At 43.7% G+C, this 15,086-nt stretch overlaps 1 protein-coding gene across 6 annotated transcripts in view; it reads right to left on the bottom strand.

The window, feature by feature from the left end:
• LOC137330132 (SWI/SNF-related matrix-associated actin-dependent regulator of chromatin subfamily A containing DEAD/H box 1-like) overlaps positions 1-15,086 on the bottom strand; it is a 95,232-nt gene that overhangs the window by 62,688 nt on the left and 17,458 nt on the right. For all 6 annotated transcript variants that reach the window (XR_010965015.1, XR_010965011.1, XM_067994472.1 and 3 more), the window contains exon 3: positions 1,164-1,344. Coding sequence is in view for 4 of the 6 variants with exons in the window: in XM_067994472.1 (XP_067850573.1) it covers positions 1,164-1,344 (181 nt within the window). In the remaining 2 variants the exon portion in view is untranslated. The remainder of the gene's footprint in view (positions 1-1,163; positions 1,345-15,086) is intronic.

Genomic DNA, 15,086 nt, shown 5'->3' with positions numbered 1-15,086 from the left:
CATATCAAAATTTGCAGATGATACAAAGATGGGAGGGAAAGTAGAGAGTGAGGAGGACATAAAAAACCTGCAAGGGGATATAGACAGGCTGGGTGAGTGGGCAGAGATTTGGCAGATGCAATATAATATTGGAAAATGTGAGGTTATGCACTTTGGCAGGAAAAATCAGAGAGCAAGTTATTTTCTTAATGGCGAGAGACTGGAAAGTACTGCAGTACAAAGGGATCTGGGGGTCCTAGTGCAAGAAAATCAAAAAGTTGGTATGCAGGTGCAGCAGGTGATCAAGAAAGCCAACGGAATGTTGGCTTTTATTGCTAGGGGGATAGAATATAAAAACAAGGAGGTATTGCTGCAGTTATATAAGGTATTGGTGAGACCGCACCTGGAATACTGCATACAGTTTTGGTCTCCATACTTAAGAAAAGACATACTTGCTCTCGAGGCAGTACAAAGAAGGTTCACTCGGTTAATCCCGGGGATGAGGGGGCGGACATATGAGGAGAGGTTGAGTAGATTGGGACTATACTCATTGGAGTTCAGAAGAATGAGAGGCGATCTTATTGAAACATATAAGATTGTGAAGGGTCTTGATCGGGTGGATGCAGTAAGGATGTTCCCAAAGATGGGTGAAACTAGAACTAGGGGGCATAATCTTAGAATAAGGGGCTGCTCTTTCAAAACTGAGATGAGGAGAAACTTCTTCACTCAGAGGGTGGTAGGTCTGTGGAATTTGCTGCCCCAGGAAGCTGTGGAAGCTACATCATTAGATAAATTTAAAACAGAAATCGACAGTTTCCTTGAAGTAAAGGGAATTAGGGGTTATGGGGAGCGGGCAGGAAATTGGACATGAAGCTGAGTTCGGATCGGTCAATGCCCTGTGGGTGGCGGAGAGGGCCCAGGGGCTGTGTGGCCGGGTCCTGCTCCGACTTCTTGTGTTCTTTAGATTTGTGGTTGGGATCAGATCAGCCATGATCTTATTGAATGGCGGAGCAGGCTCGAGGGGCCGATTGGCCTACTCCTGCTCCAATTTCTTATGTTCTTATGTTCTTATGAAAAATGGTGCCCTCCTTTAACATGAGGCACCTCCAGCTATTCAGCCAGTGCCAAGTTTCAAATTTCATTAACTGATCTAAAATCACACATGCTGTACACATTCTACTGACCTGCATTAGTTCAGCATTGGTTTTATTTGGAAATATTTCCGTCAGTTTTTGTAGCTTCATAGCAGTAGAGTCCCCCAAATCGGTGTTAAAATGAGACGAGCCACTGCAGCCCAGGGAAGACCCATTTGCTTTCGGAGAAAGTTGCTCATCCTCCTCTGATACAAAGTCAACAACACCATTTCTGAAAGAAGTTCAATGGTATAATCACATCAATAACCTGGATAAGACCTTTACAAATAACAGTAATATTACATTAATGCAACAAAAAATGGATTGTACATAAAACCACAACACCTTTATCCATCGTTTGCCTCAGATCTAAAGGAAAGACTCAACCAATACAAGTTTAAAGGAATTAAAATATTCCCACAAAATGAGTGGAACATTATGGCTTGGGTTACTGCCTCTGGTTTACAGCAGAAACTACAAAAGTATGTGCCCAAATCCAACTCGAGTAACTACATCAACCAGTTATTCTCAAAATAGTCAATATTTAAATTTTAGCCACCAATCTGCTATGAGAACTGGCAAATGGGAAGAGAAAAACATACACTAAAATCCATCAAATATGTGAAGGGAAGTGGTAAAAATGAATAGAAGTCAGCATGAACAGGTTAGGTATTATAGTGAAATCTATATAAATAGACACCTGCAAAAAAAGACACTTATTGAGACACCAAATAACTTGTATATTTTACCATACAAGAGGCACTCTGAAACCACAGACAATCGCAAATTCCGAACTACGGACAGCATTCAATGCACCAAGCCCTCTTACAATTTAAAACATGGAATACAGCCTGTTGCAAAGCAGCTGTATCTGGAACTTTCACTGAGTCAGAATCACTGGCACTTCCTCTTACAGCTTGCTTCCTTTCTGCCTCCAAATTCTCGGGAGGTCAGTGTATGCTGGTCAGCATGAGGTAGTAGTGAGTTTTGTGAAAGAAATGGCTTTTGTGGAATAGGGAAACTCTTTACTCAGCATGCATAGCAGCAGAGAAACCACTCTGTCTCCGGGATTGAATGCTCGCATGGCTCTGTCCCAGGGATAGAGTGGTTTCTCCGGGATTGAATGCTCGCATGGCTGTGTCCCGGGGATAGGGCGGTTTCTCTGGGTTTGAATGCTCGCATGGCTCTGTCCCGGGGATAGAGTGGTTTCTCTGGGTTTGAATGCTCGCATGGCTCTGTCCCGGGGATAGAGTGGTCTCTCTGGGTTTGAATGCTCGCTCGGCTCTGTCCCGGGGATAGAGTGGTCTCTCTGGGTTTGAATGCTCGCATGGCTCTGTCCCGGGGATAGAGTGGTTTCTCTGGGTTTGAATGCTCGCATGGCTCTGTCCCGGGGATAGAGTGGTCTCTCTGGGTTTGAATGCTCGCTCGGCTCTGTCCCGGGGATAGAGTGGTCTCTCTGGGATTGAATGCTCGCTCGGCTCTGTCCCGGGGATAGAGTGGTCTCTCTGGGATTGAATGCTCGCATGGCTGTGACCCGGGGGTAGAGCGGTTTCTCTGGGTTTGAATGCTCGCATGGCTCTGTCCCGGGGATAGAGTGGTCTCTCTGGGATTGAATGCTCGCATGGCTGTGACCCGGGGGTAGAGCGGTTTCTCTGGGATTGAATGCTCGCATGGCTCTGTACCGGGGATAGAGTGGTTTCTCGGATTGAATGCTCGCATGGCTCTGTCCCGGGGATAGAGTGGTCTCTCTGGGTTTGAATGCTCGCTCGGCTCTGTCCCGGGGATAGAGTGGTCTCTCTGGGATTGAATGCTCGCATGGCTGTGACCCGGGGGTAGAGCGGTTTCTCTGGGTTTGAATGCTCGCATGGCTCTGTCCCGGGGATAGAGTGGTCTCTCTGGGATTGAATGCTCGCATGGCTGTGACCCGGGGGTAGAGCGGTTTCTCTGGGATTGAATGCTCGCATGGCTCTGTACCGGGGATAGAGTGGTTTCTCGGATTGAATGCTCGCATGGCTCTGTCCCGGGGATAGAGTGGTCTCTCTGGGTTTGAATGCTCGCTCGGCTCTGTCCCGGGGATAGAGCGGTTTCTCTGGGATTGAATGCTCGCTCGGCTCTGTCCCGGGGATAGAGTGGTTTCTCTGCCACAATGGATGCTGGGTAAAAAAAAACTAATTCTACCGAAAAATTTACAGTACATACAATGACCATTTTGAAAATAAGGACACCTGCAAAAAAAGACAGCGTCTGCCGGTCCCTAAGGTACATAAGAACATAAGAAATAGGAGCAGGAGTAGGTCAATCGGCCCCTCAAGCCTGCTCCGCCATTCAATAAGATCATGGCTGATCTGATCCTAACCTCAAATCTAAATTAATGTCCAATTTCCTGCCCGCTCCCCGTAACCCCTAATTCCCTTTACTTCTAGGAAACTGTCTATTTCTGTTTTAAATTTATTCAATGATGTAGCTTCCACAGCTTCCTGGGGCAGCAAATTCCACAGACCTACCACCCTCTGAGTGAAGAAGTTTCTCCTCATCTCAGTTTTGAAAGAGCAGCCCCTTATTCTAAGATTATGCCCCCTAGTTCTAGTTTCACCCATCCTTGGGAACATCCTTACCGCATCCACCCGATCAAGCCCCTTCACAATCTTATATGTTTCAATAAGATCGCCTCTCATTCTTCTGAACTCCAAAGAGTAGAGCCCCAATCTACTCAACCTCTCCTCATATGTCTGCCCCCTCATCCCTGGGATTAGCCGAGTGAACCTTCTTTGTACTGCCTCAAGAGCAAGTATGTCTTTTCTTAAGTATGGACACCAAAACTGTATGCAGTATTCCAGGTGCGGTCTCACCAATACCTTATATAACTGCAGCAATACCTCCCTGTTTTTATATTCTATCCCCCTAGCAATAAAAGCCAACATTCCGTTGGTCTTCTTGGACACCGTTGGTGTCTGTAACTTACAAGTTTCACTGTACTAATGGACTAGTGAAACACAGACTTGACTAAATTTCCAATGCTGTTGGCTTCTCAAAGTGACATGTCCTATCAGACATCATGGGGAGGGGACTGTCATCCGCTGGCTGTGCCTCAAATACCAATCAATAATCACGTCAGAGCAGCATTGATAAAGGGGTGAGAACATGGTGGTTGCCCCCTTAAGTGTAATTGGCACATTGCTCAAGGGAGGAAAAAAGGAACACATTTACTTCCACATGAAAACAAAGGCACTTCATCCACAATTACTATGCATTGTTAACATCCACTTCATCTATTAATTTCATTTTAAAAGCATCAATTACAACTCTTGTAGTTTTTCAGACTGGAAAAGACCACTTTGGCTGATAAGCTCATTCCTTTTTCATGGATCAGCCGCACATATTCAACTAGTGCGTGCCTTCTTGCCCGCCACATGGTAGGGCCTGGGTTCAAATCCAGGCCAACGCAGGACTCTTTACCTTTACAAAGGGTAGTGGAAATCTGGAACTCCCTTTCTCCCCGCCCTAAAGCTGTTGAGGCTGGGTCACTTGAAAATTTCAAAACTGAGATTGATAGATCTTTCTTAGGTAAGGGTATTAAGGGATATGGAACCAAGGTGGGTAAATGGTGTTAAGATACAGATCAGCCATGATCTAATTGAATGGCAGAAAGGTTTGAGGGCCTGAATGGTCTACTTCTGTTTCTATGAAATTCTCCTTTCCCTCAATCCCTTCTCTCTACGGAAATGTATGCAATTTTCCTGAAGTTATTTATAACATCTGCTCCAATGGCTCTCCCTGGTAACTTAATCAACAACTCTCTTACTGTGTGTGTAAAAGGGTTCTGCCCACCTTCAGTGCTTGCTCTAGTTGGGCTTCATACAGGAACAATACAATCTCACGTGATTTGTACTTATCCTTTACGAATGCAAACTAGTATCACATTTCTCTTTTTTTTACTGCAGACTGTGCTAACTAGTTCATAGAAATTATCCATTATCAAATCTGCTAAATTTATTTCCTGATCAGCATGCTGTACCACTGTTCCATTTAACACATATTTCCTCTTTTGGCTCCTTGGTCACCTACTAATTATTTCAGTTATCCACTTTGAATTATATCTGCCACATTTTGGTTGAATCATTATTTGTTTTACCTTATTAATTACTTTATTAATCTGTAAACCTTCAGATTTTGATTAAGATACTGTTGCTCAAGTTGTTAATATACATTACCAACAGGGCTCTCATGACCAACTCTGAAATTAATCGCTTGTAACCCCTTTCCAGCCTAAAAAGTTCCTATATTTATCTGCTTGCAGATCCCCATTTGCCCATTATTGAGCATCTGATATTTTTAAAACCAGAATTTTCCAAGCTGAAGTCCTTCTATGATTACAATAAGCAGAAATATCTCATGACTATGTCTGCACCAAAACAAGATTTATCTTGCATCAAATTGGAACAATGTTTGGAAGGATTTTTCTCAGTACTAGATTCATGTAAATCAAATTGCCACATGTCCAGCAACACATATCCAAGAGCTTATGTGTCACAATCCATATGTTATATTTCCCTTGACTGAAAGACCCAGACTGGCTGCTTCATTCGTAGCAACTTGTCAGCCTGCAGCCTGACTGCTAACTAGTTTGAGCACCTTGTACGAACAAAATGATTTACTTCAGGTGTGATAGAGACCCCCATTTTGCCACATTATAGGTCAACTCTGGAAAAGTATTTTCAAGTTACTTGCCATACAAGTTAAGTCTAATGGCTGTAAAGTTATACAAGGTGAAAGTTGGAGGTGTGCACATGGTTTATTGCTATGAGAAATATGAATTCAAGGGGCCATGCTCTGAACTCTGCTGTATGTGCATGTGGATGTACAGAAGTAACAAGGCCAAACCACAAACTACTCAAATGAATTCCTGAGCCAGGTTGACTAGAATGTTGCCTATCTATACATTCTAAGTCCAGCATTTCGTCATCCGTATCAATGTTTAATTTATAAGCAAGCTGATGTCTCAGAAATTTTTCATAATTAGAATTTTGGTTTTGGAGAAAAATCATTCTACGCATTTGAGACTTCTGCTTAAACAGAGTAGTGATGATATAATCAGAGACACTGGCTTGAAGTAACCCAATGCAACGATTTTAGACAGCTATTTTAATAGAAGAGTCAAATCTCAAAAGTGCCTTGTGATGTATTACTACATTAAAGACATTACATAAATGCAAGTTGTTGTTGGTTGGAGGTGATCAGACATGATGGACATACATAGAATTTTGCCTATGCAATATTCCCCAAATATCTGATGTGCAACATCTCCTTGAAGATTTTAATGATTTTAGAAAAGAGGAAGAGACTTGAGATTTTTTACTTGGGTAAAATCATGAAAATGCAAGATAAATGGAGGGAGACTACTGGGCCCTGGACACACAGATTTGCATCATCTAACAAATAAATGTAAAACGATCTAGGTGGTTGTAATGGATTCCAACATTTTCTTTGATTCTGGAAGCTTGGCTCAATTCAAGCCTAGACTAATGAGATGAAAGACTCAAATGAACTTGATCGGCCTCAAAGTAATTTCTAGCAAGCCTAAATCACAATACTGTCCAAAGCACTCACTGGGGCCCACTCAGATGGACCAAAGACTATTGGTGTGGGAAACAGAAATGTAATGCTGATACAGTGGAGAATGCTTTTCTGGGGCAAAGGCACATCGTTGGGAGTAGCATATTTGTGACTTGAGGCGGCTCAATACATTTATTATGTGAAGAATACAAAAAAGTGTTTCCATTCCCCATCATTCAACCATTTCTAAAAAAAAATTGCAAAATATTTTCTATATTCCACACAGTTGCGCATCAAAATTCAGTAGCCTACTCAAGATAGAGACAGGCTGTAGCTTTAAGAAAAAACACCTGGCTTTCAACCTCAAAAGGAGTTATAAAAATGAATAGAATAAAATAAAAAGTAAAGCTGACAATTTATGCAATATCTAAAATAATGACTTTGCTAGGAACAAAATCAATGCAGACTTTGGTACATCACCTCTAGGTATCAATTGGAATTTACAAAAGACTTTGCATTCTCCTCTCTCATCTCCCCAATGTAAGGTAATGAAAATAGATGCTGGAGAATAGCAACACAGGAAGGATAGTGTAAGAGAGATATGTGCAAAGGTTTTTCCTTTCTTAAATACCAGCAAATCATGATGAACAAAATAGGACAAGAAACGTGCATTTATCTACAGTTCAGTTTGCAATAGAATCACTACCTTAAAATTTAACTCAAGTCAGCTGATTTTGAGTGCCAATATTTCTGCAATTCTGTTTAAAATGTCACGAGACAGTATTTAAAATTGTGCAGCATGCAGTCAGATAAAATTGCATTAATCTCCACTCAGTAATGTTTTATCCAATCAACTCACAGAAATGTGCAATAGAGTCTGCCATATAAAATATTGTTGCAGCTTGTAATAAAGCACAGATGTACCATATTGAAATTGATACATAAAAATGAAGGAAAACGCTTATCTCCCAAAAAGTCAGTTCTATAAATTTAACAGTACGAGTTTGAAATTCAGTCGATGCCTAAAGCACTAGCAAGAAGAATCCTATTGTAATCCTGGACATGTTTCTACTAGGATTTTAGCCACCTTGATATGTTTGAGCAGTTTGGATTTTCTCACAGCCAGTTTGCTTCCGTAGTATTGTATTTAGTTCTTTAGTAAAACATAAATGACAAGAGCAATGCAATGTATTTAAATAGCTTTTCTTTAGTTTCATTCCCTTCTATAATTTAAGTACACATTTTAAAGTTAAGCAGAGCATGGCAGTCAAGAAGTCATCAAATAAAAAAAGTTAAGAATCAGATCAATCAAGTGCCATTCAACGTGGATGTAATTTTTCTTTTAAGAAAAGTATTTGAAATCTATCTTGAATCACATTTACTCTCCTTGTGGTTGGCTTGCAATCCACATGCTTCAAAAGTACCATTAATGTGGATGTGAAAATCAAAGATTGTAGATATATAATTCATTGTTTTCTAATCTGTCCCCAGTCACCCATTACATAAGAAGCAGAGTTGGCCAGTTCGCCCCTCATGTCTGATTCAATCACGGCTGATCTGTACCTCAACTTCATATCCCTTGATATCCTTACCCAACAAGAATCTATCAATCGCAGTATTGATCATTTCAATTGACCCAGCATCCACAGCCTTTTGGAGGAAGTGTGTTCCAGGTTTCCACTACACAGTGTGGAAAAAGTGCTTTCTGATTTCACTCCTATATGGCCTAGCTCTAATTGTAAGGTTATGCCCCCTTGTTTTGGATTCCCCCATCAGAGACTATCATTTTAAACACCTCAATTAGACCATACCCCCAACCTCCTTAACTCAAGAGAATACAAGCCAAGTTTTTGCAACCTGTCTTCATAATTCAATTCTTTAAGCCCCGGTATAATTCTAGTGAATCTGCACTGTACCTTCGCCAAGGCTAATATATCTTTCCTGCAGTCAGTGCCCAAAACTGAAAGCTGTACTCCAGATAGGGTCTGACCAAAGCTCTATACAACTGAAGCATTCAATCCCAATACTAAATTAAAGAAAAATTGATGATCAAATTTAAAAAAATAGATTAAAGCCTGTTTTGCAGCCATCCAAATCAAGCTCCAACAATTTTTAAAAGTTAGATACATAGAAGAGAAATGCACTGAATAAGAAGCACATGCAATATTTCCTAATGAGGAGTCTGATCACTTCTGAACAATTATTCTTTTTAAATTTTCCAACCTTCTTGAAGTTTGTATCCTTCGTAATGTAGGGCAAACAATTAAAAGATCTGCCTTCGGGACATTACTAATGGCACTTTCAACCCACGACAGAGATGAAGAATTGCAGAGGTCGACTATGATACTTAAAGTATGGAAAAACAATAAAATTGAAATAACTTTTTAAAAAATAAAATCACAAGTAAATCCTTGCATTTTGTCACGGCACATCCCTTTCGCCATGCCCTTGACCTCACTAACCTTACTATATTAGAAAATTAGCCGCTGAACACTTTTCCCTCCCACACACTACGGATACAGCGTTTCCGGGAACAGTAACATAGTAGTCATGTTACTGGACTAGTAATCCAGGAGGCCTGGACTAACAAGCCGGAGCACGAGTTCAAATCCCACCACGGCAGCTGGGGAATTTAAATTCAATTAATTAAATAAAATCCGGAATAAATAAAAACTAGTATCAGTAATGGTGGCCATGAAACTACCGGATTGTCGTAAAATCCCATCTGGTTCACTAATGTCCTTTAGGGAAGGAAACCTGCCATCCTTACCTGGTCTGGCCTATATGTGACTCCAGACCCACAGCAATAAGGTTGATTCTTAACTGCCTTCTGAAATGGCCCAGCAAGCCACTCAGTTGTACAATCGCGCGACAACAAGTCATAATAAGAATAAAACCGGACGGACCACTAGGCACAGGCACGACAAAGACAAACCAAGCCCAGTCGACCCTGCAAAGTCCTCCTCACTAACATCTGGGGACTTGTCTGTGGGACAGCTCTCCCAATTATGGCACTAGTCAAGCAACAGCCTGACACAGCCACACTCACAATCATACCTTTCAACCAATGTCTTAGACTCTTCTATTACCATCCCTGGGTATGTCCTGTCCCACCAGCAGGACAGACCCACCAGAGGTGGCGGGACAGCGATATACAGTCAGGAGGGAGTGGCCCTGGGATTCCTCAACATTGACTCCGGACCCAATGAAATCTCATGGTATCAGGTCAAACATGGGCAAGGAATGTTGCTGATTACCACCTACCACCCTCCCTCAGCTGATGAAATCAGTACTCATGTTGAGCATCACTTGGAGGAAGCACTGAGGGTAGCAAGGGCACAGAATGTACTCTGGGTGGGGGACTTCAATGTCCATCACCAAGAGTGGCTCAGTCGCACCACTACTGACCGAGCTGGCCGAGTCCTGAAAGACATAGCTGCCAGACTGGGCCTCCGGCAGGTCGTGAGCGAACCAACACGAGGGAAAAACCTACTTGACCTCGTCTTCACCAATCTACCTGATGCGGATGCATCTGTCCACGACAGTATTGGTAGGAGTGACCACCGCACAGTCCTTGTGGAGACAAAGTCCCATCTTCACACTGAGGACACCATCCAACGTGTGACGTGGCACTACCAATGTGCTAAATGGGATAGATTCAGAACAGATCTAGCCGCTCAAAACTGGGCATCCATGTGGGACTGTGGGCCATCAGCTGCAGCAGAATTGTATTCCAGCATAATCTGTAACCTCATGGATCTGGCATATTCCTCACTCTACCATTACCAACAAGCCAGGGGATCAACCCAGGTTCAATGAGGAGTGTAGAAGAGCATGCTAGAAGCAGCACCAAACGTACCTAAAAATGAGGTGCCAACCTGGTGAAGCTACAACACAGGACTACATGCATGCTAAACAGCAGAAGCTACATGCTATAGACAGAGCTAAGCAATTCCACAACCAACCGATCAGATCAAAGCTCTGCAGTCCTGCCACATCCAGTCGTGAATGGTGGTGGACAATTAAACAACTAACGGGAGGAGGAGGCTCTGCGAACATCCCCATCCTCAATGATGGCAGAGTCCAGCACGAGTGCAAAAGACAAGGCTGAAGCGTTTGCAACCATCTTCAGCCAGAAGTGCCGAGTGGATGATCCATCTCGGCCTCCTCCCGATATCCCTACCATCACAGAAGCCAGTCGTCAGCCAATTCAATTGACTCCATGTGATATCAAGAAATGGCTGAGTGCACTGGGTACAGCAAAGGCTACGGGCCCCGACAACATCCCGGCTGTACTGATGTAAACTTGTGTTCCAGAGCTAGCCACGGTTCTAGCCAAACTGTTCCAGTATAGCTACAACATTGGCATCTACCCGACAATGTGGAAAATTGCCCAGGTATGTCCTGTCCACAAAAAGCAAGACAAATCCAATCCTGCCAATTACCACCCCATCAGTCTACTCCCAATCATCAGCAAAGTGATGGAAGGTGTCGTCGACAGTGCTATCAAGCAGCATGTACTCACCAATAACCTGCTCACCGATGCTCAGTTTGGTTTCCACCAGCACCACTCGGCTCCAGACCTCATTACAGCCTTGGTCCAAATATGAACAAAAGAGCTGAATTCCAGAGGTGAGGTGAGAGTGACTGACCTTGACATCAAGGCAGCGTTTGACCGAATGTGGCACCAAGGAGCCCTAGTAAAATTGAAGTCAATAGGATTCAGGGGAAAACTCTCCAGTGGCTGGAGTCATACCTAGCACAAAGGAAGATGGTAGTGGTTGTTGAAAGCCAATCATCTCAGCCCCAGGACATTGCTGCAGGAGTTCCTCAGGGCAGTGTCCTAGGCCCAACTATCTTCAGCTGCTTCATCAATGACCTTCCCTCCATCATAAGGTCAGAAATGGGGATATTTGCTGATGATCGCACAGCCTTCAGTTCCATTTGCAATCCCTCAGATAATGAAGCAGTCTGTGCCCGCATGCAGCAGGCCCTGGACAACATCCAGGCTTGGGCTGATAAGTGGCAAGTAACATTCACGCCAGATAAGTGCCAGGCAATGACCATCTCCAACAAGAGAGAGTCTAACCACCTCCCCTGACATTCAACTGCATTACCATCGCTGAATCCCCCACCATCAACATCCTGGGGGTTCACCATTGACCAGAAACGTAACTGGACCAGCCATATAAATACAGTGGCTACAAGAGCAGGTCAGAGGCTGGGTCTTCTACGGTGAGTGACTCACCTCCTGACTCCCCAAAGCCTTTCCACCATCTATAAGGCACAAGTCAGGAGTGTGATTGAATACTCTCCACTTGCCTGGATGAGCACAGCTCCAACAACACAAGCTCAACACCATCCAGGACAAAGCAGCCCGCTTGATTGGCACCCCATCCACCTCCTTAAACATTCACTCCCTTCACCACCAGCGCACCGTGGCTGCAGTATCATCCACAGGATGAACTGCAGCAACTCGCCAAGGCTTCTGCGATAGCCCCTCCCAAACCCACGACCTCTACCACCTAGAAGGACAAGGGCAGCAGGCACATGGGAATATCCCGACCATATCACCGTTCCTTCATCGTCGCTGGGTCAAAATCCTGGAACTCCCTACCGAACAGCACTGTGGGAGAACCTTCACCACACAGACTGTAGCGGTTCAAGAAGGTGGCTAACCACCACCTTCTCAAGGATAATTAGGGATGGGCAATAAATGCTGGCCTTGTCTGCGACACCCACATCCCATGAATGAATAAATAAATAAATCATCTCCAGTCACAAAAAACTAGCAGCTTTTTGTGGTGTTGTTACAGTGAAAGGTTATGCTGTTACAATGGAGTGGCTGTTGTGGTGTCTAAATTTTCATTTGTTTCTCTCCCCCTTGCTTTGGTCCTTCAATTCTCACTTGTTACTCTTACTCATTCTTTAAACTCACTTCCTCTCACTCTTATTACCCTCAGGAAGTACTTGGATTAGATGAGTGAGCAGGCAGGCCTTTCCAAAACTAGGAACATTTTCTATCTTTCAAAGAAAGAACACCATGGGGGAAAAATTGGATAAGGGTCAGTTTGGGGCAGGGGCAGGGGCAGCGCGATGCGCAAGTACCCCACACCCAACAGAACCTACGCAGGCAGGATGTAAATTTGACCGACCTGAGGACTTACCTGCAATCAGCCTTCCTTTCCAGGCCTTGCACATGGAATCAATGCAATTTGCACTTTCCACCACCAGAGGGAGCGCAATCTCTTAAAGGGAGGATATTCCTTATTTGCTGAAAGTAACAGTCCACTGTCTGCACGGAGTCCGAATGGAGATCAGACATCACACACGTAACACACAGATGCAGGTCCCATCTGTTTGTTTACACACTGATGTTATGTTAAAACAGAGAAACTCGTGGATAGCACGTTTAGCGAGTTGGTCACACCGCAGGTAAAGGGTATACAGGCAGGAAGTGAATGGGTGACCACCAGGAAGAGTAAGAGATGCAGGCAGGTAGTGCAGGGGTCCCCTGTGGCCATCCCCCTCTCAAACAGATATGCCACTTTGGATGCTGTTGGGGGGGATGACTTATCAGGGGAAGGCAGCAGCAGCCAACTTCCTGGCACCACGGGTAGCTCTGCTGCACAGGCTGGGAGGAAAAAGAGTGGCAGAGCTATAGTGATAGGGGACTCAATTGTAAGGGGAATAGACAGGCGTTTCTGCGGCCGCAACCGAGACTCCAGGATGGTGTGTTGCCTCCCTGGTGCAAGGATCAAGGATGTCTCGGAGCGGCTACAGAACATTTTGGAGGGGGAGGGCGAACAGCCAGCTGTCGTGGTGCACATAGGCACCAACGATATAGGTAAAAAAGGGGATGAGGTCCTAAAAGCAGAATATAGGGAGTTAGGAGGTAAATTAAAAAATAGGACCTCAAAGGTAGTAATCTCAGGATTGCTGCCAGTGCCACGTGCTAGTCAGAGTAGAAATAGGAGGATATTTCAAATGAATACGTGGCTAGAGGAATGGTGCAAGGGGGAGGGATTCAAATTCCTGGGACACTGGAAACGGTTCTGGGGGAGGTGGGACCAGTACAAACCGGACGGTCTGCACCTGGGCAGGGCCGGGACCGCTGTCCTAGGAGGAGTGTTTGCTAGTGCTGTTGGGGAGGGTTTAAACTAAAGTGGCAGGGGGTTGGGAACCTGAGCAGGGAGAGAGAGGAAAGCGTAACAGGAAGGGACAGAAGGTATGGAGTAATAGGTAAAGTGTTAAAAAAGGAAAAAGCAGGAACTAAGCGTCACAAAACAGATTTGAAAGTTCTTTATCTGAATGCACGTAGCCTTCGTAATAAAATGGACGAGTTAACGGCACAAATAACTACGTATGGGTATGATCTTGTGGCCATTACAGAAACATGGCTGCAGGGTGACAACGACTGGGAATTAAATATGCCAGGGTATTTAACAATCAGGAAGGACAGGCAGGAAGGAAGGGGAGGTGGGGTGGCTATGTTAATAAAGGAAGGAATCACTGTAATACAGAGAAATGATATTGGGACAAAGCATCAAGATAATGAAACAGTTTGGGTGGAGATAAGGAATAATAAGGGAAAAAAAACATTAGTGGGCGTAGTATATAGGCCTCCTAATAGTTGCAACTCTGCTGGAAGAAGTATTAATCAGGAGATAGTCGGGGCATGTAATAAGGGAACAGCCATAATTATGGGGGATTTTAATTATCATATTAACTGGACAAATCAAATTGGGCAGAGCAGCCTTGAGGACGAGTTCATTGAGTGCATCAGGGATGGATTTCTTGAGCAGTATGTAACTGATCCTACAAGGGGGCAGGCAACCTTGGACCTGGTCCTGTGTAATGAGTCAGGATTAATTAATAATGTCCTAGTTAAGGATCCCCTTGGAACGAGCGACCACAACATGGTTGAATTCCATATCCAATTAGAGGGTGAGAAGGTTGATTCTCAAACAAGCGTACTGAGCTTGAATAAAGGAGACTATGATGGTATGAGAGCGGAATTGATTAAAGTGGACTGGGAAAATAGATTAAAGGGTAAGACGGTACATGAGCAGTGGTGGTCATTTAGGGAGTTATTTTACAACTTTCAAAATAAATATATTCCACTGAGGAAAAAAGGGTGTAAAAGGAATGACAGCCACCCGTGGCTAAGTAAAGAAATCAAGGATAGTATCCGACTAAAAACAAGGACATATAAGGTAGCCAAACTTAGTGGGAGGATAGAAGATTGGGAATTCTTCAAAAGACAGCAAAAAGTAACTAAAGGATTGATTAAGAAAGGGAAGTTAGATTATGAAAAGAAATTAGCAAAAAATATAAAAACAGATAGCAAGAGTTTCTATAGTTATATAAAAAGAAAAAGGGTGGCTAAGGCAAACATAGGTCCCTTAGAGGATGAGACCG

The sequence above is a fragment of the Heptranchias perlo genome, chromosome 1 (assembly GCF_035084215.1).
Source record: "Heptranchias perlo isolate sHepPer1 chromosome 1, sHepPer1.hap1, whole genome shotgun sequence".
Lineage (NCBI taxonomy): Eukaryota > Metazoa > Chordata > Chondrichthyes > Hexanchiformes > Hexanchidae > Heptranchias > Heptranchias perlo.
Note: the sequence above shows the minus strand (reverse complement) of the source record. Positions and strands in the feature narration are given on the sequence as shown.